This window comes from Puma concolor, chromosome A2, assembly GCF_028749965.1.
Source record: "Puma concolor isolate L17-30 chromosome A2, mPumCon1.1.hap2, whole genome shotgun sequence".
Taxonomy (NCBI): domain Eukaryota; kingdom Metazoa; phylum Chordata; class Mammalia; order Carnivora; family Felidae; genus Puma; species Puma concolor.
Genome location: NC_141668.1, coordinates 128,510,736 through 128,536,410, shown reverse-complemented (window position 1 = coordinate 128,536,410; position 25,675 = coordinate 128,510,736). Strand labels below are relative to the sequence as shown.

Genomic DNA, 25,675 nt, shown 5'->3' with positions numbered 1-25,675 from the left:
GACCCAAATGCAATTGAATTAGAAGTCAATAATACCAACAAATTAGAGAAGCCTTATATCTTTGAAAATCAATAAACAGATGTCTAAGAAACTCATAGGTCAAATAAGAAATGGCAAAAGAAAATAGAACATATTTTGAAGTGACAGTGGTAGCAATTCTACATAGGAAAACACGCATGAGGCAGCCAAAACGTTATTTAGACAGATACATTTCATCTTAGAAACATACATTAGAAAAGAATAGGTGAAAATTAATGATTAAGCTTTTTTATTTTTATTTTTTAATGTTTGTATATTTTGAAAGAGAGAGAGAGAGAAAAAACACAAGTGGGGGAGGGGCTGAGAGAGGGAGACATAGAATCTGAAGCAGGCTCCAGGCTCTGACCCATGAACAATGAGATCATGACCTGAGCCAAAGTCAGATGCTTAGCCTACTGAGTCCCCCAGTGATCTAAGCTTTTTAGGTAACATAGTTTTAAGATGAAAATGCATGAATTAACTTAAGGCAACAGAATAAACTAAAAAAAAAATTGATGGGATGAAATAACGTGGAAGCAGAAAATAAATCCAACAAAGAGATGTGAAACCTTTATAGTTGAAAAATATTTTAAAATATATAGATAAATAGAAAAAATATACCTTTTTCAAATGAAAATATGAGAATGGGCTCATCACCATTAGTAGTCAGAAATAGATGTACTGTAACCCACATAATAAAAGCATTTGCTCCCACAAAGTTGGGAAATATTACGAAGTCTGAGAGTAATAATTTTAGTTGGGAATGTGCAGCTCCCATAATCTACTACCATTGCAAGTGGACTTTCCTGCTCTGTGGAAAATATTTGTCAGTCTCTCCTAAATGGAAGATGGTCTCACCTGTAACCTGGCTCTTCCATTTCCTTCCTCATGTGTGCGGCACTCATCTGTGTCAGTTGGGCATATTTGTGATTCCATTGCTTGTATTAAAAAATATATTGGAAAAAAACATGAGTGTATCCATGATAGGATGAGTAAACCTATGGTGGTATAGTTACTTGCAGTGAAAATTGATGAATCTTGGGAATATGTTGAATAATCAAAGCAATTCTCATAATAATACATACACTATGATTTTATTAACAGAAGTGCAAAATATGGGAAGATAAACTATTGTTTAGGAGGATACTTGTATGTGGTAAATTATAATGAAAAACAAACAATCATGAAAACACAATTTCAGGGGCCCCTGGGTGGCTCAGTTGGTTAAATGTCTGATTTCAGCTTAGGTCACAGTTTCACAGTTGAGGAGTTTGAGCCCTGCATCGGACTCCATGCTGAAAGTACAGAGCCTGCTTGGGATTCTCTCTGTCCCTCTCTCTCTATGTCCCTCCCTCATTCCTGCACTCTTTTTCTCTCAAAAACAAATAATAAAATTAAAAAAGAAAAATTGCAAGAAGATTAAAAAAAGAAGAAGAAGAAGAAAACACAAGGATAGTAGTTTCCTCTAATGGAAGGGGGAAGGGATGGATTCTGTACCAGACAGGAAGGTCATGGTGACACTGTGAGTTTTGTACAGTGGGGTGGTGGATAAGAGTGTTGGCTGTTTTTGTTTGTTTCTTTTTGTTCTTTGCAAATGGCTTTTTTGCATATGCAAAATTTATAAGTACCATATTTACTTGTCTGTATTAGATATACTGGGATATTAAGTAAGGTGTTATAGCATAGTAATGGCAAAAGTAGAGGCATGTAAACTTGAAAACTGGCCTCAGGAGTTTAGGTTTGAAATGACATTCACTAGTAGATGTTCATGAATTCTGGATCAGAAAGTTATTACCATGAAATTTGTGGTTGTGATCATAAAACCAGACAGATGTAATTATCTATAAGTGTGTAACTATAGTCATGTTATAGTTTATATTATAAAACCAGATATTGTAGTCTAACTATAACCATATAATCTATGTATCTAATTAAGTAAAATAGGTGAAATAAGATATGTGTGAGAGGGATATTAAAAATCTGTTGTAGAAGGCAAAGCATCAGCATGATCCCCAACCTGAACTCTGATGGTTGCTATGGAGACACAAAGGAAAAAGCTAGACCTATTGCAGAGAAGGAAATGGCACATGTGAATATGAGATTCTGCAATTAAAGGGTTTTAAAAAATATTTTTTTCTCATTATCTAAGCAGACCAAGTGAAGTCATGAACATTGTGAGGGTAATTCTGGCCAGAATCGGCTAGCATTGCAGTGAAGAGATGAGATTTGGATGTGAGCTATGTAGTGGGTAATTGCTATGTTTTTCTGCTGCTATAGAAAAAAGCAAAATAAATTAGGTTTCTTATGCATCATTTCCAGTCTCTCCTGAAATTACTTCATCGTCTAACAGCTTTCTGCAATCATTTCTGTTTTGAAGAGGACCGCTATCCCAATCCTTTGGGGTTTAGAAGTCAGAGACCATTTAAAGTTTCCTACAATGTTATCAATTGATTCTTTTCTTAAGATGTAGAGAATCAATTCTTTTTTTATTGATAGAAACTTTGTGATTCGAATTTTAGAGTGTCATCTCTGATGTCTTAAAGTTTTCTTTAGACTAACCTTAAAGGCTTTTTAGCCCCCTAAGTTTCTACACGAGGACAATAACTGGAAATCCCATTATTACTTCTTACAAACAGAAACCTTTTACAGGCTGTTCGGCTTTCTGCTTTCAATAACACTGCAGTTGAGTGTGCTAGGGAATGAAAGAGTAAAAGAAAAACCAACCAAACAAACACAATGTACTGTTTTCAAACATAGGAAAAATCACTTCACTAAATGGATTTCCCGCAATATGGCGTGGAGAGTTAGTCCGTGAATTATTCAACATGTCTTTATTAAACTCCCCTCATGTGCCAGCCACTTTTCTAGTAATTTGAGAGATAGCAGTGAACAAAACAGAGGCTGTCCTCAAGAAACTTCTATCCTGTGTATGTGGTGAGTGGTTCTGAGAAGAAGATAAGGGTCTTTCTAGCCTTTATTTTGACAACCGCCAGTGGTTGATATGACGATACAAACAATTCTCTTTGGGCTATTCAGTACTGCCCATCCTTCACAGCACAGATCAGCTTCCTCCACTTACCATTCCTACTCCGTCTCAGCCTATAGCAATTTTTCTTTCTGATTTTTTAAAACAACTTTTTGAGGCATCATTTACATATCATAAATTTTATTGGTGTTAAGTGCAAAATCATTGAGTTTTTAAAATACATTTTTAGTACAACCATCATCATAATCTAGTATTAGGACATTTTTATCATCCCCCAGAGATTCCTTATGCCCATTTGTAGGTACTACTCTCTCTTCCCACCCCTAGCCCTAGGCAGTCACTAATCTGCTTTCTGCTTCAGTAAATTTCTTTCCTGAACATTTCATATAAACAGAATCACTCCATACATTATTTTCCCATCTAGCTCCTTCCACCTTGTGTGATTTTACAGCTTACTCACACTGTAACATTTATCAGTAGTTTGCTCCTTCTTATGGCTGAGTAATACTACACTGTATGGATGTACCACTCTTTGTTTATCCATTTGCCAGTTGATGTCCCTTCGGATTGTTTCCAATTTTTGGTTATTACAGATAGTTCTCTTAAGGAAATCCACGTGAAAATTCTCTGGAGTTTTTAAAGCATTTAGTTATGTACTGCTTGGAAGAGTCTTTTAGTTGTGCGTATACTAATTGGGATGTTTAAAAATGGTAAAGATGTCATGCTATGCTATTCTTCTTTTGTTGTATGCCTCCAGATGCTGCTTGAATGCATATTATCAGTGACTGATTTATCGATTCATAGGCTGAAGAATAAAAGAATGAATAAAAATACTAGAGCAATTTCCATACACTATTAAAGTAATATACAAAATGGCAGGCTTAGGAATGCAATCCTTTATATACTGTTTTAATGGAAACCAATTAGAATTTCTGGTCTGCTAGGTTCTACATTTGTATAGCTTCCTTAGATTCCTCAAGACAATTCCCTTAAGACATACTGTGGCTATTTATTGCTCAGATTTGGGGGGAGTAGAATAGCAAAAGCAGGATCTGGTAGCATATGCTAATTTCTTTTACTGATATATGCAAACCAACTAAAGAAGATCAATTTGTTGAGAGTGCAACTTGGAGTTTTACAGGTTTAATTAAGACCAAGGATTTTCCTCTCATCCGTCATGTTGTGCAAATGACTGGAATGACATGGGCTGGATTGGGTGTCCTTCCTTAGCATGAATTCATTACGAGCTCATAGACTGAAAGGCAATGTTAATTCTCTGTAGTCCTAAATGGATTAATGGGGTACCCTCCAGGAAATGGGAATCAATTAAATTTCTTTGCATATGGAAACTAGAATTAGGGATGATATAGCATGTGAGCTCAGTGTCATGCATTCATCATAATGATGTCAGACTGTAGCAGTTTGCTAAACCCACTGAATGGAAATGTAAGGCACTCAAAAGCTCACCAATCCAGTCCTGTAAACAAAGAGAGAAGTCAAAATAAAGTTCTATTGGGGCACCAAGGTGGCTCAGTTGGTTAAGCATCCGACTCTTGATTTCAGCTCAGGTCATGCATGATCTCACGGTGGTGATAGCAGAGAGCCTGCTTGGGATTCTCTCCCTCCATCTCTGCTCTACCCTTCCCACCCTTTCTGTCTTTCTCTCTCTCAAAATGAATAAGTAAATAAACATTAAAAGAATAGATAAAATTTTATGGCATAGGAACGTTTGCCCAGTAATGAGGAGGAGTATCATTAAATCATAGGTTCTACATAACAAACTTACTGTTTCTTTCCTCTGGCTTCCTCCCTACCTCCTCTGTAAAAGCTAATTCCAAATATTTGCATAGAATTACGGAAGTCATTACAATGTAGGCTACAGAGAAAATCAGAAGGCACAGCAGAAGAAAGCTGTATGTCCCTTTGCCCATCTCCTCTCTCTACAGTGTGGTCGGGTGAACTAGGCAAAGTGAAAATACTTGATTATTAGCCAACATATGTTGAATAATTTTTAAGTGCCCCATGTTAATTGATTTATATGAAATGGTTTATTTAAACTTTGACACAAATCAGTGAATTTGGATGAGGAAACTGAAGCACATTAAGTAACGGTTCTGATCACTAAGTAAGTGATGAAGCCAGGATTCAGCCCCAAGCAGCTGGCTCCAGAGTTCATGTGTTTAACCACAATGCTATACAGTGTTGCCTGTGCTTTGATCATTTAGGTAACACATCTTCTGCATGAGCTGAAAAGTGTTGCACTTTTTTGTTGGAAATAGCTTGGCAGTAGAGTATCAGACTCAGAGAGATAAAGAGTGTAAGAAGACTTGATGAGATTACTTGTGTGCCAGAGACAGATTATCTGCAGAGTTACATAACTTGATAGTGGTTAAGTCACCTTAATGGCTTTCTTTTAAGTGGTTTAGTTACTATGATTTGTATTAACTTAAATTATGCTGATGCTGTTTCATTACTACTCTTTACTATTAAGCATGTTGGCATGGTAAGACTCTACAGCTTAGATTTTACAATATCCTTCCCTTAAGAAACTTCTAACCTAGTGAGTCTTTCAAGGAACCTAGGGAGATGAATTCACAGGACTCTAGGATCCCAGAGAAAAGTAAATGGGGGCACGAAAGGGTAAAAATACTGGTCTGAAGCGGCAAAGCCAATTAGTTTCACTACTTGGTCCAGAACCCAGCTTGCACTCTTCTCTAAATACAAAATATTTTTTAGAAGGCATCTGCATTTCAAGTACAAAGATGTTATTTTTTTCAGTGTGTTTGGTTGAAAGAATTGAAATGATGAGTTTCAAAACTCGTGGTCAGCATCTCAACTTGTAGAGGTCTTAGAAATTTTGTATTTGCTGGTTTGCTTTATATTGATAGTTCCAGTAAGAAGACTGCTTGCTGTCCAGTTAACTAGTTTCTAGAAAAGTGTTTTCATGCTAGATTCTGACTGGGTTTTGGGGAATGTATGCCATTGGAGTTGTTACTAGAAATTGGACTGTGACACTGAATTGTAACTGTGCAAGCTTATTGGAGAGTAATAAAAAAGATGGGTGCTGTCAAATGCTTGATTTCTTAATGCAGATAGACTGATAGGGACATTATATATAAAGGAAATTGACTTCATGTAGACTTAGGTTATTATGGGATTTCCAAACATTCTTGAACTTCTGCTTAGGTACATACCGATGTACAAGTACATTCTGCTTCCTTTTGCAGAGAGGCTACTCCATGGTCAAGTCCAGTGTTACTGACACATAATTAAGTGATTGTGTTTTTGCTGTTTATGGAGCACTCATTTAAAATATGTTGGCGAGTTAAAGCAATGTAGTTGCCTTCCACAAAAGAAAAATAATTATTTGCAATTCACTTTTAAAAGTGTTGCATCTGTCCAAACTCAACAATGCTAATGTTTATCACCAGAGAAACACAGTTAGCAAAAGCCATTGGTTGAAGTTATTTTTAAATGGAGTTGTTTCTTTATTTGAATTAAGATAAGCTTCATGCCTGCTGTTGAGTTACAGTAATTAAATTCCACATTTATTTGTGGCCATTAAAATGTTCACTTTCTAGCATGGAACCAGACTTACTAAATAGTGGCAAAGTCAAAGAAGAGGACCATAAAAAAAATACTGACAAATTAATGTCTCTTACAATATCTATTCTCAGACCTTAAATTATTAAATATATAAATATTCTTCACTTTTTCCTGATAATAATTTCATCTTTGATCAAAAGCTGTTCCAAAGATTTATGGTATGTGATAAAGGTTTTGATAGGCTTATAAATTTTATTTTATTTTTATTATTGATGCCTTGGAAGCCAGTTGAATTACATATGTACATCTTTGGAATTAGAATTTTATAATCTAGATTTAATTAATGCATGGATGATAGTGCTTCACTGGCAGTACTATCTGTTTGAATCATTAGATTTTTCTGAATACTCTGAGGGGGCAGCTCTCTAATTAGGGCTTTATATATCTTATTAATTAGCTACTTTACAATGGCTATCACCGAGGGAACTGTGTATTCCTGTAAGGCATTGTAAAGTTTGCTTGTTATAAAACAGGATTACAGGCACTTTCCATTTTCTAATCTATGTTCCCCTTCCTCTGTTGCCCCTTCTCTCTGAGTATAAATAGATTCAGTAACTATCTAAAGGCCCTGTTAACTTCAATACCAATGAACAAGGGGCTTTTACAGCAAGTTACACTAAATAAGTGATTTGAACTTGGAGCTTTGATCACCTAATAGTTTTGTAAATTGCTACATATTATTTGCATAAGGTGTATACTTTCTACAAAATGACTTGTATAGTATTTGCTCTCCTTTAAAGCTAAGTAAGGCATTACCAAATAGGTGGCATTGAGATTTTACCTACAAGACCTTACCATAGTGATGGCCCTAGACATACTTTCCTGTCTCTTGGTGGAAATTTCATGCTAGCTAGAGCAAAAGCATGATGCCACAATAGTTGCTGTTTCAAATATGTTTCCAGCCTCACTACGAGAAATCTGCCACAATGGGTTGACCAAGAGGAATTGACTGAGGATGGTCACATGACTGAAACCTGCCTTCCAAACTAGCAAAGGCACTGTATATAATGCACTGCCCCTGCAGTGCTAAGCCTTGAAGGGTCCTTGAATTTAGACAAAAAGCAATTCAGTGTAACCAGCTGGTGCATCGATAAGAGAAATGTCAGCAAATTCCTTCAACCAGTAAGGAATTGGGGTTGGAGTTGAGGGACAAGGGAATAAATACATAGAAAATGTACACAGCTCCTCCAGAAGAAACTTTACAATACATGAGTGTATCTCTAGACTTCCAAGAGTAATGATTGTCTTTTGTGAACCACCATTTGAAAATGAAATATAGAGATGGGATACCCCCTAACAAATTCCATCAAGCCAGCAGTGTTATACATACCTTCGTAAGGTCCTTTTCTTCCATAAAAGCCTTATTAATTACATCATTCAAAACCCCCTAATAAAATCATACGGTGTTAATGTAGTGTTCAGGCATAATACATTTTGAGTGTTCTTAAAATGATTTTATAAATAATTTCATAAAAATAATCACACAGTGGTGCTGGGCTTCACATTCTGCTTAGTTGTGACTTAGATTTCCATTGTAATTGTATTGCCCTCTTAGGAAACTGCCTCCTGAATGGGGGAAAAATGTTAAAATATTGCCAACTCTCCTTTCCTACATCAATTCCATTTCATTTAAAATTTCATTTCTGGGAGTGATTCCAATGTGGAAGACTCTCTTAGCAACTTAAAATGGTCATGTTTGGCTTTTTGTATTCATACTATTTGCCCCACGTGGGCTTTGAATTTTTAATTTAGTTTGGTTATGCTTTGAATGGAGTATTCGCCCATTAAATCAAGGACTTCACAGTAAAGCCAAGGCAGAAAATATGTATCTGCCTAGAAAATAAATCACAGTGTTTGAATAAAAAAAGTTATCTATCAGATACTAAACTCAGTGAATCCTGTGACTCAGAACTTGTAGTTCTATGCAGAGAAATACGCACAACATATTGTTGCTAGTTGATGTCACATAGCAAAAATATTTGTCGTCTTCACTTGCAAAATGTAGAAGCATTTTTAAAGTTTTATACGGACGCACCCCAGATTCTTAACAGTGTTTTCTTCTGCAGGGGAGATACAAGAACCAAGATTTGGGGCACTGAATTTGTTAAGCATGCTCTATTTTTTAAAAAGAAGGTGTTAATATATTATTGCTTGTGACATTAAAAGTTAATTTTAAAATACTGTCTTAAATAATTTTGTATACTAGATGTTCCAAAATTCCCAAAAGAAAAAATTGACCCTCTTGAAGTGGAGGAGGGAGATCCAATCGTCCTCCCATGCAACCCTCCCAAAGGCCTTCCACCTTTACACATTTACTGGATGAATATTGGTAAGTAACATTCTGTTCCATACATAGGAAACCTTTTAATTTCATGCATCGTGTCAGATATTATAGCGGAACAAAGATTTAAAAACAGTGTAAGATTATCAACGTGGAAAAAAAGAAAAAGCACATTATCATTGTGGAATGAAATAGTTTTTTAAAAAATTATATCCATCTGTAGAGTGTGTTTCAAGTTTTAAATATTATATTAAGTGTATACATGAAAACACTAGAAAACCCTTAACTATATCTCTTGATTTTATCATATCTGAAAGAGTAGAGGCTGTTGATATGGTAATGTATGTCTATGAAGAAAATGCTATCTGCATTCCAAACAACTTACTTACCTTTGGAATATAGTCCATGTCAAAGTTGAGGATGGCTTAGGTCTGTGTTGCTAGCCTTATATTTCTATTTAATAATGTTCTACCTGCTACATAGAGTGACCCACAGAGAAATTAGCATGAACCTTTGTGTTTCATTTGCCAAAAAAATTGTATTCACTCTCAAGTTGAAACTCCAGCTTCTTGTATAGTTCTTCCGGCATGTGCCTTCACAATGCACCCTAAATGTTTTCACATTGTAATGCAGAGAGAAAAATGATAATATTTGTACAGTACTTGGAAGAAAGCGAGACAAACTATTTTTGGCTGCAGGCAAACATTCCAGACTCCAATCACTCTAGAACTTTCCAAGCTGCATCCAGGAAAGACAGATTAATGTCTTGCACACGACTTTTGGGGAGATCTGTTTGATTGAACCATTTGGACCAGTTTTCAGATACACCAGTATAGAAGTAGCAGCCTAGGTGGTAAGGAGAGGTAGAAGGTACAGAATGGTTGTCCACCAGTGGGTTTCTTTGGTTAATGGTGGAAAGTATGTTCCCAGGGGATTTGTTCCTGTTTTTTATTTTTGTTTTTACTTTTTACTTCTCACTCACTGTTCTTATTTTAAGACCAGACTTGTGAGGAATAGGAAGAGCAAGCATGAACAATGAAATGAAATGAAATAATATGAAAGAAAGGAAAATAAAGAAGGGGGATGAAGCACAATAAAGGACAGTTGCTCCTATTAATGACAAAATGTTTCCTTCCAGAGTTAGAACACATTGAACAAGATGAAAGAGTATACATGAGTCAAAAGGGAGATCTGTACTTTGCAAATGTGGAAGAAAAAGACAGTCGAAATGATTACTGTTGCTTTGCTGCATTCCCAAGATTGAGGACTATTGTGCAGAAAATGCCAATGAAACTAACAGTTAACAGTTGTAAGTCCAAATAATTTATCGTTCCGTCGTGAATGCTGAATACAAATGCGCCTGCAATTTCATTCTGGCTGAAGCCAGTTAAAGCTGGGTGGATATTTTCCGCCATTGTTTAGTTCAACTCTAGAGACTTCATCCAGATGAAAGAGACATCTGCAGCTGCAGACCTACAGTAGCTCTGTCTCTCAGAGCCAGAAAATCAAATCTCAATTCACAGTACAAGTATATTTCATTTGACGTCTGCAGGATCTGGTCATTTGCAGTGGGTGCAATACACGATGACATTCTAAGGTTTCTGAAGCAAGTCTCAGGCTTTGATGCATCGTGATCTTGAGTAACTAGAAGGCTGAAAATGTCGAAGAAAATAGGAGTTGAAAATAAAAAGATTGAATATTACAATTTTTTTTTTTTTTTTTTTATCACATCAAGCTTTGTTGTTCTTCCCAAATTGGCAAAGTTATTTGAATTGCTTCTCTTCCCTGCTTGATTCTGCAGATGCCAGTCTGGGTTCCCAAATGGGAAAAAGTCATTAGTGGGAGAAAGAACCATAAGATTCAAAGGGCAGAGATAATCCCTGACAGTTCACTGACTGAATAATTGGCTCTGGGAAGAGTCGAAAGTTGGCATTACCATTTCATTGTCTAATTTGGTTCATGGTTTTTTTTTCATTGTTATGTGTAGATACACTTTGCCAGGTCTTCACTATAGCATCGCTTTTGGCAGCCTCAGTTCTCTGTAATAGAGCTGTAATCTGTGTCCTCTCGACCTTGGACTCATCTGTGGTGGTTCAAGATTAAGCTCATTATATATATATTTTTTCAAAGATATCCCCTAAGATGATGTTCTAGTGAAGCATGGTTATATCTCATTTTGTAATTTTTCTTAGACAAAACTGTGACTTTCCATTCATTATTGATACTAGCATCTACCATTATGTTTGTGAGTTTTTTCTTTAATTTTTTTTTATTTCAGTAAGGCATGCTAATGACTCAAGTTCATCCACAGAAATTGGTTCCAAGGGTAAGTTGATCACGTGAAGAGGGTTGGCATTTATTTTTACCTTTTGTAACTCATTGTCATCTCAAAGCTTAAATTTTTCTGTTACTATGTTCATGAGTATATTAAAATACTGATATTTCTATAAAGGAAACCCCTTTGCATAGAGGTTTCTATTACCCCCCCCATCCTTAACTATATGCAAAAGAGTGATATTTATAAATTCCTCACTATGCAAAAGTATCTATATTTATATATGATATAATTCACATAGACAAATACACATACCCTCCCACACATATATGTATTTTTTTTGAGAGAGAGAAAGAGAGAGTTGGCGGGGAGGGGCTGAGGGAGAAAGAAAGAGAATCTCAACACAGGGCTCAATCCCACAACCCTGGGATCATGACCTGAGCCAAAATCAAAAGTTGAACACTCACACAACTTGTCACGCAGGTGCCCCAGTATGTATATATATATTTTAAATGTTTATTTTTGAGAGAGAAGGCATGAACAGTGGAGGGGCAGAGAGAGAGGGGGACAGAGGATCCAAAGCAGTCTCCATACTGTCAGCAGAGAGCCCAATGCGGGGCTCAAACTCACAAACTGTGAGATCATGATCTGAGCTGAAGTGGGGCACTTAACGAACTGAGCCACCCAGGTGCCCCCAACATGTATATTTGGGTCTCCTAAGACTTCTGTCCTTTTTGAGTGACATTTTGGTTGATAGTTGTTACATGTACGTAGAAGAAAGAAACAGTAGAGAAAACACTAGGTTTAAGAAAGTTAAATGGTTATGTTTCTTGTAAGACTTCTCAGAGTACTTTAACATTGGGCTGTAACTCTAAGAATACAGTTTACTGCATTTTCGTAACTCATTTGTCTGTGAAATATTACAATTTTCCCCCACAGGACAGGTACTATAACTAGTGTTGTATAGAAGATGCCTGAGTGAACCTGAATTATATAACTAGTTTTCCACAGTTCATTTATGTGAATGCAACAAATGTTCTTCATGTCATGGGAGCCAGTGGCTTCATCTAGATTTCTGATACACTGGCAACATCAGAAGGGCTGGAAAAGGACTCTTCTCGGTGCCTTCTCAGTTTGAAGGTGGATTGATTAAATATACTTCCCCAACTGCATTATTGAGGTCAATAACCCAGACATGTTCCTTGTATCTGTACACCCCTTATTAAAAATAATAGCACGTACTGTGTGTTCAACAATTATTTTTTGATAAACACGTAATTGTAAGGAAGCTATAGCATGTGCACACTGCTATCAGGGCTTTTCATTTCTCTACTCTGAATGTCAGCTGTTTGCACCTTCCACATCGTGTCAAATCACACTGACATTGGATGGACAAAAAACAATTTGTGAGAACATTTGGAAATGATGTTAAAACTTACATTGAAAATGAAAGCCCTCGTTTTTCGTTGTATTTGAAAAGCATTCTTGAGCATGTAACAAAGGGAACATTACAATATGTAGTTACTGAAAATGTTTGCTTATCATTCCCTGAAGCACTATGTTTCTTTGAGGGGCTGAGATTGTAAATAGAGTCACCTTAAAGAACTTGCCCACTTCATAGATGCATGGTGTCCACCATACGCTTCCTGAATCAGAATTTCTGGGAGCAAGGCTCGGGAAGCTATATTGTAACAAGCATCTTATAAAATACTTAGGCATACTAAATGAAATTCAAATTCATACACAGCCATTAGACATGGCAAGGTCTGATTAAAGTGTGGAATATAAAATCATAGGCTACCTGTTAACTTTTAAGGACTTTCATCAAGAAACTAATTGTCTTGGGGCATCTGGAGAGCTCATTGGGTTAAGAGGTAGACTTCAGCTCAGGTTATTTGTGAGTCATCTCACCATTTGTGAGTTCAAGCCTCACATCGGGCTCTCTGTGTCAGCTCAGAGCCTGGAACCTGCTTCAGATTCTGTGTGTGTGTGTGTCTCTCTCTGCCTCTCTCTCACTATGCTTGCACACTCACTCTCTCTCTGTCTTTAAATAAACTTAAAAAAAAAAACGAATTATCTTCAACCGTACTTGAACTTGTGAAATTTGAAGGTGTGTTTTCAGTCATGACCTTCTTAAAACTTGGTGCTACACTAAGTTATTGATTCTGAGGGACCATCCATGCTTCGTGGTAAGAATGGAGACTATTTAAATGGCAATATATTAAAAATACATCTTTGTATATATACATAGGAGCATATAGGTAAATACATTTTAAGTTTTAAGAAAGATTTAGTACCACAGGATTTTAACTGTCTTCATTTGGAAAAAAGTATGTGACTTTTCTTTTCTGAATTATAGCAAATTCGATCAAGCAAAGAAAACCCAGATTGCTGTTGCCTCCTACTGAAAGTGGCAGTGCGTCCTCAGTTACCATCCTCAAAGGGGACACCCTGCTGCTTGAGTGTTTTGCTGAAGGCCTGTGAGTAACTTGACCCCGTTCATGACTTTGTCAATCCCTTTCTATACAGAATAATGCATTAGTTAAGCAGTTAATCCTATATACACATTTTTAAAATGATTTCCTTTAAAAAAATTCTGTTACCACTTTTCTGGAGGAAGTAATTTGCACTTCACTCTACAGACTTCAGGCTGTGACTGAGATTGATTTATAATTAGATTGCTCTGTCAGTTTGTGATAGTGTGAATGGAGGTGACAATGAAAACATTCTCCTTACCTACGTCAGTAGGGGGATGCCATCCTTAGAGCTTGAAGTTGTTACTTGCCAGTCTCTTACTGTGGGTGCCAGGTTTTTGTGTCTCTGCTATCACATTTTCTCCCACTCCTTCTTGCTATGCTATGGGTTCTGATTGCTTTTCAGGTTGCAAGGAGCCTTATTTATCTATTATTTCACCCTGCTGCCCTTTGCATACAAAGAGGTCCAGAGCACGTACTTTCAGAGAATTTCACTTAAGAATATAATTAACTCAGCTTCTTCTCGTCTGAAAAATCAATGCAAATCCTCCAAAAAATGTCACTTGGTCATGTCTTGAAATTGTTACATTTGTTGAGCAAACACCCTAAGCCTTTGTAAATCAGGACTATCTTATTTAATACTTAGTCAAGGGACTCTTCTAGCTGGGCATCTGGTTGGTGAACTGGGATTTGAAATTTTAAAAATTGTATTCATTCATAACTCAATATATATTCTGAATGAGTTATTTTAAATTGGCTTATGAAGAAAAAGAGCCAATTTTAATGGTTTTGCAGCCCCTTAGCTTTGTAAACGTCTCTCTCCATCTGGCAAAGATATACAGGTTGCTTATGTGTTTGAAATGGCATGCGTAAGCTCACTTCATGCTCACCACGTCTCAAGGCGGCCATTATTCCCATTTGCAGGTTAGGTAAATGACACCCAGCGGCTTGATTGAACTTGTTCAAGCTCAGTATAAAGTGGAGCTGGAGTTCCATCCTGTCTCCAGAACCCTAAACTACCTCTAGATTTAATGTATTTCAGTTCAACCCAATGAATGGTCTGTTCAATTAAGGGGGAGGTGGAGGAGGGCCGACACAAAGAATGGCATTGTTTCTGAATCTGAAGAAGTGGCTGTAGGTCTATACTTCAGTAAATGGTTAGTCGCAATGAAAATGTTGATACTATTCATTAAAACAGGAAAACTTTCACAAAGAAACCGATATGGAGGGGTTTAGATTCTATAAATTCTGTGAATAAGGCAGGAATTTGGAATAGTTAAAGCAACAATGAATCTCATTCAGAAGGGCAGGCACTGAGTGGAAAGTGCGCATTCAGGTGCCAATTCACACTTGCTCTCACCCTGTGGGAGCTTCATTGGAAGTAGAGGGGGGTATTGTCGCTTCCCTCTGTTGATTATTGGTATCAAACTGTTTCTTCACTCTCTTGCCTCTGTAACTTGTAAATTCTTGAGTTTAAGGTAGGTGTGATTCTACTTCAAGATGCTACACTATAAAAATGTAGGAAGAGCAAGGAAGTATACTAACAAAAATTGGCTGGATAAGTACCTGAACAAAATTTGAGAGTATGAGATAGTGCATGTTTGTATATAAAAAGGGATTAAGGTGTGCCAGCATGGCTCATTCGGTTGAGAATCTGACTCTTGGTTTCAGCTCAGGTCACGATCTCTTGGTTGGTGAGATCGAGCCCCATGTTGAGCTCTGCCCTGGCAGTGCGAAGCCTGCATGGGATTCTCTTTCCCCACCACCCCCCACTTCTCTGCTCCTCCCATGTTTCTCTCAAAATAAATAAACTTCTTTAAAAAAGGGATTAAGCATTATGTTTTGCCTCAAATTTTCACTGCCCAACTGCTGTTAGTGAATGTTCCTTAAATTTAAAAAAAAGAAAAAAATTGACAAGAATATAGCTGGATATTCTTGGAATAGGAGAGATATGTCACTAGATAAATTAGGTCTCATGTTCACCTGATACTTGTAGATAATCATTTTATTCTGTTCTCTCAAGGGATAGGTATAAAGGATTAGACTGGTTTTCAAGGACTGGCAAAAAAGAAAGGACAGAAGGAAGGCAGGCAGGAAGGATGAAAGGGAAGGGAAGGAAGGGAAGGAAGGGAAGGAAGGGAAGGAAGGGAAGGAAGGGAAGGGAAGGGAAGGGAAGGGAAGGGAAGGGAAGGGAAGGGAAGGGAAGGGAAGGGAAGGGAAGAATCCTGCAGAAGCCTGCAGAAAGTGAGATGCTTGCACTATTAAAGCATGAACTCATAGAAAAACCATTTTGGAGGAACTTAGGTCCAGAGCAGCCTGTAATTTGGCAAATTGCCATTTTGACAGATGGCGTGGAAAGCAAGCAGTTAGGAGACTTGAGTTTCTGCATTCTGTTAGGTAGTGTGTGCAGGAAGCCAGAGCTAATATCATCTCCCAGCTGCCTGTTGGAGCATCATTACTGTTTCCCACAAAAGGGTGCCCTGTACTCAGACTAGGCAAATAGAAAGTGGTGGTTCTAGATCTGTAAGGCACGTTACAGGCTTCAGCCTGGAATGGAGGAAGGGAAGAGAGTGTGTAAATTAAGGGACCTACCTCTTTACCTTCTATATAGTTTTTGCATAATAATGGAATTATTTTAATGCTTGCCTGAGCAATTCAAACAGTCTGAGATAATTGACAGAAACAATATGAGGTAATTGTTCAGTGATTAACTACTAACTAATTAATTCGGCTACAAGCATATATCCCAAGAATATACAGTTAGGAAGGGAAAAGGGATAGAAAAAGCACAGGTATAATAAAACACAGCCATGGAAAAAGCAAGTTTAGTGTTAGACAAACTTAAGTTCTAACATGTCATTTATTACCCTAGTGACATTAAGTGAATTAATTAACTTCTTGGAGCTTTAGAATCCTCATTGATAAAGTGACGATCATAATGCCCATCTTTAGAATATGTCAATAACCTGTAGCTATTCATAATAAAAATAAATAGAGCAAGGAAAAGCAGCATCAATAAAAATAGCAAAATTAAGTTTTTCCATTCATATAACCCAACCGGAGAAGAGAAATAAAAAAATATATTAATTAAAATCAGCCTTCAGTGTTTTCTTTTCTTTTATTTTAAATGTTTATTTGTTTTTGAGAGAGAGAGAAAACATGAGTAGGGAAGGGGCAGGGAGAGAGATGGAGACAAAGAATCCGAAGCAGCCTCCAGGCTCTGAGCTGTCAGCACAGAGCCCCTCCGTAGGGCTCGAACTCACAAACCATGAGATCATGACCTGAGCCAAAACTGGACGCTTAACTGACTGAGCCACCCAGGTGCCCCAGCCATTGGTGTTTTCCACATCACTTGTAAATCACAAGAGTCATAAAGGTCACCAACCCTCTGCTTGTCTGGTTTTCCTGAGCTGGGATTTTTCTTAAACCCAGGTGGCTTGATTCCCCACTACTGTTTTCCTCCTTAAGGTAGAGACAGTTATTCTCTTGATGTATGACACGTTAGCAGTTTGGTTTTAGTTTAGTTCAGTTTTTTTGTTTGTTTCGTTTGATTGGGTGATCTCATCTTTCTGAGCAAGGGAGATGTGGTTCATCTGCCTCCTCCTCCTTGCTCCCTCCCACTACTTTTCTCTATTCCCCAACAAAGGAAGAAAGCCACTTGGGTAGCCATGTCTGTGCAGAGCCCACCTTACCCTAAAACAGGCCGTTCTTGGTCCAGCCATCACATACAGTTATCACATCTGCGCCATGTTCTCCACTATCAGCTTCATTTGTATTAAGAGGATAGCACTTCCCTCTGCTTACTATTGGGTCCTACTTTATCTTGTTTTTCAAACTCATATGGGGAGGAGGGCTATTATTTCTAGCCACTCCAAATCACCTATAAGGAGGTTTCACACTTAAAATATTTCTAGTAAAATATTAAAACCTTGAAAAAAAATCTTTTAATATTTCTGTGGATCCAATTACCCACCCTTTATCTATATATACCTATTCAGCTATGATAGATAGTTAGTCCTCTTAATGGAAGAAGCATGATTTCCATGGAAGCAGACTATTAAAGGTGCTTGCATTAAAGGAGACCTGATCCAATTCAGCGTTCACCATCGGTGGTGGAGTACAGGTCCATGCCCTGGGAAGGCTGATTGTTACTTACTGGAACTCTGAGAGCATATGTAAAAGCAATATGTTAAGTGATGTATCCTGTGAGTAGCTTTGATTTTAATTTTGCAGCTTAAAAAATGTTTATCATGTATTTATTGTTTTGCAGACCAACTCCACAGGTCGATTGGAACAAAATAGGTGGTGATCTACCCAAAGGAAGAGAAACAAAAGAAAATTATGGCAAGACTTTGAAGATAGAGAACGTTTCCTACCGGGACAGAGGGAATTATCGCTGCACAGCCAACAATTTCTTAGGATCAACCTCTCATGATTTTCATGTTGTAGTAGAAGGTACTTTCCCCATATTGATTTATTTTTCTTCTATTAAAGAAAAAAAAGGTGAACCTATAATTCCAAAGCATATATGTTAAAACAGGTAAGCTGTTTAAACTTTTGTTTTTGGAGTGGGTATTGAACTATATTATACTTCAGTTAACCAGATTTGACATTTAACCTGCAAAACCTTGTAAAAAGGGACAAATGGAAAGAAAAGATCTCATGTTAGGTATTAAACACACCTGACTTTCACACAATTTTTATTATATATATGATACTGCATAATATTAAATCATAGAAGAAGTAAGCATTACAAAGACAAATTATTTTGAGGAGCTTGGAAAAAAGCTTAGAGTTTGTTTCCCAGTCCTGTGGTTAACTTGCTGTCTCTTTAATCAATTTACTTTGACTTTCTGTTCCTTAGTTTCTTCCTCAAAAAAAAGAGGGTATCAGGCAAATTGTCTTAGTTCTTTCCTAGATACGGTTGTTTTCTTGTTTTGTTTTGTTTTGTTTTTTTGGTCCATATCTTGGGTTCACATGATATTCAGTATGTTACTTATGGGGATGGAGTAGACTGAGTGCTGTAAATACTAATTTTCTATCAAAAGATGCAAGATACATATTATAGTAAACTTATCTCTGTAAACCCACGCCTTTTGTTGAATAGAGGATTAGCTATTGTTGCTTGTATTCATAGAAATAAATAGGCCATGATGTCATCATTTAAAAAAGGGGGAAGCCACACAATGTGGATATTGGGGCTGTACCTGCCCTGCAAGTAAAGTTTATCTGGGCATCTTATGAATCTGATTGATGCACACTGATTTCTATGGGTCTAATTACAGTGAGGTCTCCTATCTATGGTTTGGTTGACTGAATTGATCAAATTAATGGATTGATTACTGCATTTGTACTCATTTAGTGCTGTGAGGGCTTAACTAGTGAAAGGAATTGTCTCTTTCAGGGTCCCAGTTAGTGAAGTGATGCTCTAGAGTTTCCATTTATATTCCAATAAAGTTTACCTCTTAAACCTTCAATCTGTACAAGGAACATCTAAGTAAAAAGCTGTTTTAATGAATGGGAAAAAATGAAGACTTAGACACAGATTACATTTACAAGTAAATGTTAAGATAGATGTTTTGGTCTAGGTGCTGTTTGGAATAACACCATGTTTTTAAGACCTCACCCACAATGTATATGGTCAGTTCAGTTAAGAAGAATGGAAAACCAAAGATGAGAGTATCATTTTCCTTGATTCAACAAAAGCAAAACTGGTATAGGTGACATCTTAATATTATGCATAAATATCAACATTTGCCATCAGTGATATATTCTTCTGACCTGGCATTATTCACAAAGAAATTCAAAAAGGAAGATTTGAGAAGTTTATATATATTTTTATTCATCATTTGATGCTTCATTGTTTTTTGTTTTTTGTTTTTTTTTTTTCATTTGCTGCTTCTATATAAATCGGCTACACCATGCAGCAGGGATATTTTTCTGTAACCCCCTACCCCTGCCCCAGTGTAAACACGTATATCTACAAACCAGACATGTCTAGTTGTTAGCTGCTCCTACTCCAAATTGCTGACTGTTAGAAATCCTTCCAGATGGCTGGAACATTGCTACGGTAGCTGAATATTTTAACAATCTGGCCACGGTTTTCTTGACTATAAGACTGAAGCTTTGAAAAGAATTGCAAGGGTTGCAAAAAAAAAATAAAAAATCAAGGATGTAAACTTAATTACGCAGTTTAAAATGTTGACTATAGGACTCCAAAGGAATACAGGTTTCCTGAACGAATTGTCCTCACTATTCATAAAACAGCTATTAGCACTATTGAGATGTAAATTATGTTTTTATTAGGAACACTTAATCTTTTCTCCTTAATGAGAAGCTACTAAATGTGCCCTCAGTTGTATGTTTTAGGAGTTTCTCTTCACACATGCAAGTGAAAAGCAAACTGGGCTCAAGAAGTCATTTTTTCTTTTTTGTGTATATGTGTGAAACCAAGAAATACAACCTTCATTTATCATATGCGCAGATCAGCTTACTTTCATTCACTTGTCTTCTGCCTTCCTATATCTCCTTTCCCCTTTTTTGTCTCTTGTTTAGCAACTCAAATTGAATAACAAGAATTACCATATGATCACAAAGCAATGTAACCGTGAATTTTGAAAATTGAGTCCATTCTGAAAACACCCATTTGTGCTTAAGTAAAAGCATGTATTGTTTTGTAGTCTCTGTAGATGTGATATTTCTTCTTTATTACTAAACATAGTCAAATTCTGTAATTTAAGTTACAACATCCTAAATATGAAGACCGTGTGCATTTTCAAATTGTCTAATCCAGGTAAATAAAAACAGCTAGGATGTCTTGATGAGGCACAGCTATCCTTTCTAGATATCTATGATACAAATAGTGCACATTCAATAAAAAGATAAACACTAAAATGACATCTAAGCATTCTAAATCCAAAAAACAGAATATGACCACAATCACATTTCAACTGATTATTTATTTATCAATCTATCTATCTATCTATCTATTTATTTATTTATTTATTGAGTGCAAGCTGGGGAGGAGCAGAGAGAGTGAGACAGAATCCAAAGCAGGCTCCAGGCTCTGAGCTGTCAGCACAGAGCCCAACGCAAGGCTCAAACTCATGAACTGTGGGATCATGACATGAGCCGATGTCAGACGCTTAACCCCCTGAGCCACCCAGGTGCCCTTCAACTGATTATTTAAAAATAAACTCCCACCAGGGCGCCTGGGTGGCTCAGTCGGTTAAGCGTCCTACTTCGGCTCAGGTCACGATCTCGCGGTCCGCGAGTTCGAGCCCCGCGTCGGGCTCTGGGCTGATGGCTCAGAGCCTGGAGCCTGCTTCCGATTCTGTGTTTCCCTCTCTCTCTGCCCCTCCCCTGTTCATGCTGTGTCTCTCTGTCTCAAAAATAAATAAACGTTAAAAAAAAAATTAAAAAAATAAATAAATAAAAAAAATAAACTCCCACCAACTTGCACCATTCTCATGTTGTAAACTTTTGAACCATTTAAACTTTTGAATTTTGCTGTAGTAGGAAAATATTTACATAGACTTACATACCCATAACTGTCTTGCATTTTAAAAAGCTATCATGAACTCTAGTGCAATTCAGACATTGATATACTTAAGAGAGCCTCGGTTTCAAATGATCTATTTTTTCTAAAAAACTACAATTAAATCCAAGGTTGATAAACCTCACAATTTTGATTTAATAGAACATAGATATTTAGTAGGAATCTGTTACTAAGAAAATAGCCTCTGTGTTGTTTTATAGGTACCAAATTTCCTATTTTATTTCATTTTCCTTTCAGTGATAAATGTTTCTCATTAACTTGTTATATTCTAAATGCTTAGTCATTTGCATCTCACTTTTTAGCAACATAGGGAAATTATCATCTTTCTTTATATATAATTATGACAAAATGAGTAAAGTTGCAGCATAAGTTATTTTCATCGCTTATCATGTATCTTTTAGGATAATGGATAAAAGAATGGGATTCACTGATGTTTTCTCCCAGGATTTTCCATTTTATCTGTTTTTGGTTTTGTTTTGGTTTTTTTATTCCTTTCTCTTGAGTTTTTCTTCGTCTTCTTTCAACTAGATCTTACCCTTCAGGAATAGAGTTACGTGTTTGAAGCTTTGGCAAACATCTGTTTGTTCTCTGTCCCTGTGTGTCCCTAGACTCACTTCACTCACCAAAAATATCCTGATTCATAGCCAATGTCCTCGGGCTCACTCTACATTCTTTTGTGAACAAAGTAGCAACTAGCTAAATATGTTCAACCAAGACATGGCATGATGAGACTGAATTACTAGAAGTCAGTGATTCCCTCCTATCCAACATTTTCTTTCCTCCCTATGCCTTTTTCACTAGAGTCTTTGGGGATCAATCATTTCACTTCAACTTGTAATTATTCCACATGTGTCTGTTCTCCTTGTGCCAAGCAGAGGAGACACAAGGAAGGGTAAGGTTCCTCCATGGCTCTGTATTTATCTGAGAAACATAAAACAAATACCCGAGCACTTAAAAAGCTTATTCAAAAGAGCTAAAGTTTAGCAATGATTTCTAGTGAATATATGAAACGCCTTGGTATCACCCTCCAGTGGATAGATGTTGAAGGAACTTAGATTTGGGAGCACAAAGTGAAAGTTAGTAAAGCAATTTGGACTTCGTTCCTATCAGTGGTCTGAGTTAGTAAAATAGTAATTAACTAGTAATAACATCACATTTTCCTTGGAGTCCCAGTGCTACTCAGTTTACAGGTTCACAGATCCATGAAGTGGCCAGAACACAGAGTAGGGCTTCTTTTGTTGGTGACTCTAAGCGAGTTAGATGGTATCTCTCAAGCTCAGTCCTTGGTCTGCAAGGAGGTAGAATCAGATAGGCTGATAACTTAAGCTTAATATGGATACCAGGGGTTAATGAAATTTGTAGGGTGAGAGTAGAGATAAAATCCGTATTTTATGATGCATGGGTATTTAGAGAAATGTCATCATTACATAATCTTCTTTATTTTATTATTTTTATGGAGATATCATTGATAACATTAATTTCAGGTGTACAACATAATGATTCGATATTTGTATGTATTGCAAAATGATCACCAGGTTAAGTCTAGTTAACATTTATGGCCACACAGTAACAAATTTTTTTTTTCTTTTCATGAGAACTTTTAAGATGACTCTCTTAGCAACTTTCAAATATGCAAACAGTATTATTGACTACAGTCAACATGCTGTATATTATATCCCTATGATTTATGTTTTTACATTTAGTTTTTGCTCTGAAAGCAATATTAGTTTACTGTTGTAAGCATGGAAATTTTCATGTTCGTGGAATTTTTTCCCTCTAACTCAAACGTCTGATTTTATTGTGGTAATGTGAAAAGACAAAAAAATAACAATAACATAAAAATGTACATATACATACACCTCAGAGAATCATGTGCAGTTTATAATTTGGACTATTCATTTTAACCTAAACGACTAAATATTTACAGATTATAGGTGATGAATACACATATTTAATTTAAGATTTAGTAACTAAGTCCACACCGTATGGAATAATTTCTAGGGCACGTCCCTTTCTCAGAGTTGAACTTGCACAGTTATTTGCATATTTTTGATTTTCTTGGTGAATTTATAGGCATTTTCTTTTGACACAATCCTTTTGTTTCCCCTTTACTTACACAAAAAAAAGCAGTTTACATGACTTATTTTTTCATTTCACATATATGTATCTTTAAAAGAGTTTCCTTTTTGACTAAAAATGGAAATCCAAGAATGTCTTGGGGGAAATAACCAAGCAACACTTGATGGAAATTACTACCTGCAGGTGTTGTGCAATTTTCTCTGGAATCAAATTATCCAAACCATCCACACTTTAATCTAAATCTTTTATTCACTCCTGACATAGTAATATACTTAAGGTGACAAGATATGGCAGTAATATTTGCACTAAAGATAAATGTCTCATTCTGTACTGAAACACCACTTAGAATTATAATATTGGAGCAATAGAACATGCCAAGATGCAAGTAATTTAAATACATTTTTCCTCCATTGTTTTCAGGACAAAAAGCTAAATGCTGCTTTTAGGCTTTCTTCTCCCTGTCTTACAAAAAATAATCTCTAGGAAAATAATGTTTCCACACTTCTAAGATAGATAATTAGATATCGGTATGGGTATACAAATGATACAAAGTCATTAAGAAATATTTAAAATAAATGCTGGACATTTCGATTTCATTTAAAAATTCTCCAGATACATTTATCGAATATCAGCCTTTTTAGACGCCTTGCTGCAGCTTGAAAATAAGCCACAGCCAGCACTAAATAAACTTAACCATCTGCTTATCCCTCCTTCACTTTCTGTTAATGAGGTGGATACTTGTGATGCTGAACAAAGTGATTGTATACATGTTAATTTTATTATGCATGCTAAGAGTCCAAATTAGATTACGCACACACACCATGCATGCACGCATGCACACACCCTATAACTAAAAACAGTGTCCACCTTGCCTGACGGAACATTTACAAGAAAGAGCTAGTGTGAAACACTTTATTGTGGCTGCCATCTGCTGGCACATTATAGAAACACAGGCATTAAAATTTTCGGACCTCCTGACGTGGTTAAAGTCACTTATGATGTCTTCACTTTATTCCAGAGCCTCCTCGCTGGACAAAGAAACCTCAGAGTGGTGTATATAGCACTGGGAGCAGCGGTATCTTGTTATGTGAGGCAGAAGGAGAGCCTGAGCCCACACTTAAGTGGAGAGTCAATGGCTCCCCGATTGACAGTAAGTGAAACACCAATTGTGATGCGGTGCTGAAGGCAATGGTGTGCTCGGATGGTTGATAGGCAGACACCCTGGTTGTGTGTAAGATGGGAGTTGGGAAGTGGTTGGGCCATCTAGACAGATCCAGCCAGGAAGTTCAAAGTTGAATCTTTCCCAGCACTTTGATTTATGCTTCGATTTATGGAGAAGTGATAAATAACATTTGTACTTGTTGGGTCATTATATTAAATCTATATACAAATTAGGTTAAAAAGATAAAGCAGCTGATTGAGAAAAAGGAGAAAAGCCCATTCCTTTGCTTTTCCCTGAGAAGAAATTGGTGCAGCGACCTAGTGGTTGAGAACATGGGTTGAGAGTCAGAATTGCCCTTAGACCCAAGCAACAGTGACCCCGGCTTTGGGTTCTGCTCTTCACAAGGACCTGGTCTGGCCATCCTTTGGTCATGCCTGCTGTCATTATTTGAGAATTTCACAGGCCAAAGAGAACTGTAAACATGCCCCCTACCCCTGGCTCCCTGCATGTTCTTGACTGAGCTCCATTTGTACCCAAGATCAGAAAAATCCCTGTCTAGTCAGCTCTCAGCCATCCCAAATGGGCTGGGCATGGAAAGGCAGGGTTGCACAAGGGCTGAAGCCTGATTCTCCCTACTCTACCATGTTCCAGCAAAGAACTCTGAGAAGTCCAAAAATCCTCAGTTTGAACCTAGAGATCTTATCATTTTGAATGTCTTTGTCAAAATAGGACAGAACAAATCTTATTTGTCAACTGACTAGTTTAATCTTGAGCATTTCTATTATTGAGACATATATATATGGCTTTCATAAGTTTCTTTTGTCCTGGACCGTTCATACCAAGTGTAGACATCTGGTGGTTCAGAGACCTGGGGTCCCATCTAGGCTGTGCACCTTCCCAGGTATATGATCTTGAGTTGTTTACTGAACGTCCCAAAGGTTTAGTTTTGTTGTTGTTGTTTTTTCACAGCACAACAGAGCTAATGATAGTTGGTTGTGATGGAAAGAGGTCATTGTGGTCAACCACCTAGGATAGTCATTTATCTGTGCAACATTATGATAGTTTATAAACTCTGGGGCCAGAATGCCTGTGTTTGCATCTAGGCTCTACCATTTACTAGTTGTGTGACTGGGCCTATGACTGACACTCTTAAAATCTGCTTCCTCATCAGTAAAATGGGCATGAAAATTGTACCAACTCATGGATTGTTATGTGGATTAAAGGAAAGACCATGCA

General features: G+C 36.9%; 1 protein-coding gene across 2 annotated transcripts in view; it reads left to right on the top strand.

Moving 5' to 3' along the window:
- The window catches only part of CHL1 (cell adhesion molecule L1 like), a 201,244-nt gene that overhangs the window by 135,207 nt on the left and 40,362 nt on the right, over nucleotides 1-25,675 (top strand). For both annotated transcript variants that reach the window (XM_086697580.1, XM_025921675.2), the window contains exons 5-10: nucleotides 8,817-8,939; nucleotides 10,030-10,200; nucleotides 11,170-11,217; nucleotides 13,526-13,646; nucleotides 17,911-18,095; nucleotides 24,296-24,427. In XM_086697580.1, the coding sequence (XP_086553706.1) occupies nucleotides 8,817-8,939; nucleotides 10,030-10,200; nucleotides 11,170-11,217; nucleotides 13,526-13,646; nucleotides 17,911-18,095; nucleotides 24,296-24,427 (780 nt within the window). The remainder of the gene's footprint in view (nucleotides 1-8,816; nucleotides 8,940-10,029; nucleotides 10,201-11,169; nucleotides 11,218-13,525; nucleotides 13,647-17,910; nucleotides 18,096-24,295; nucleotides 24,428-25,675) is intronic.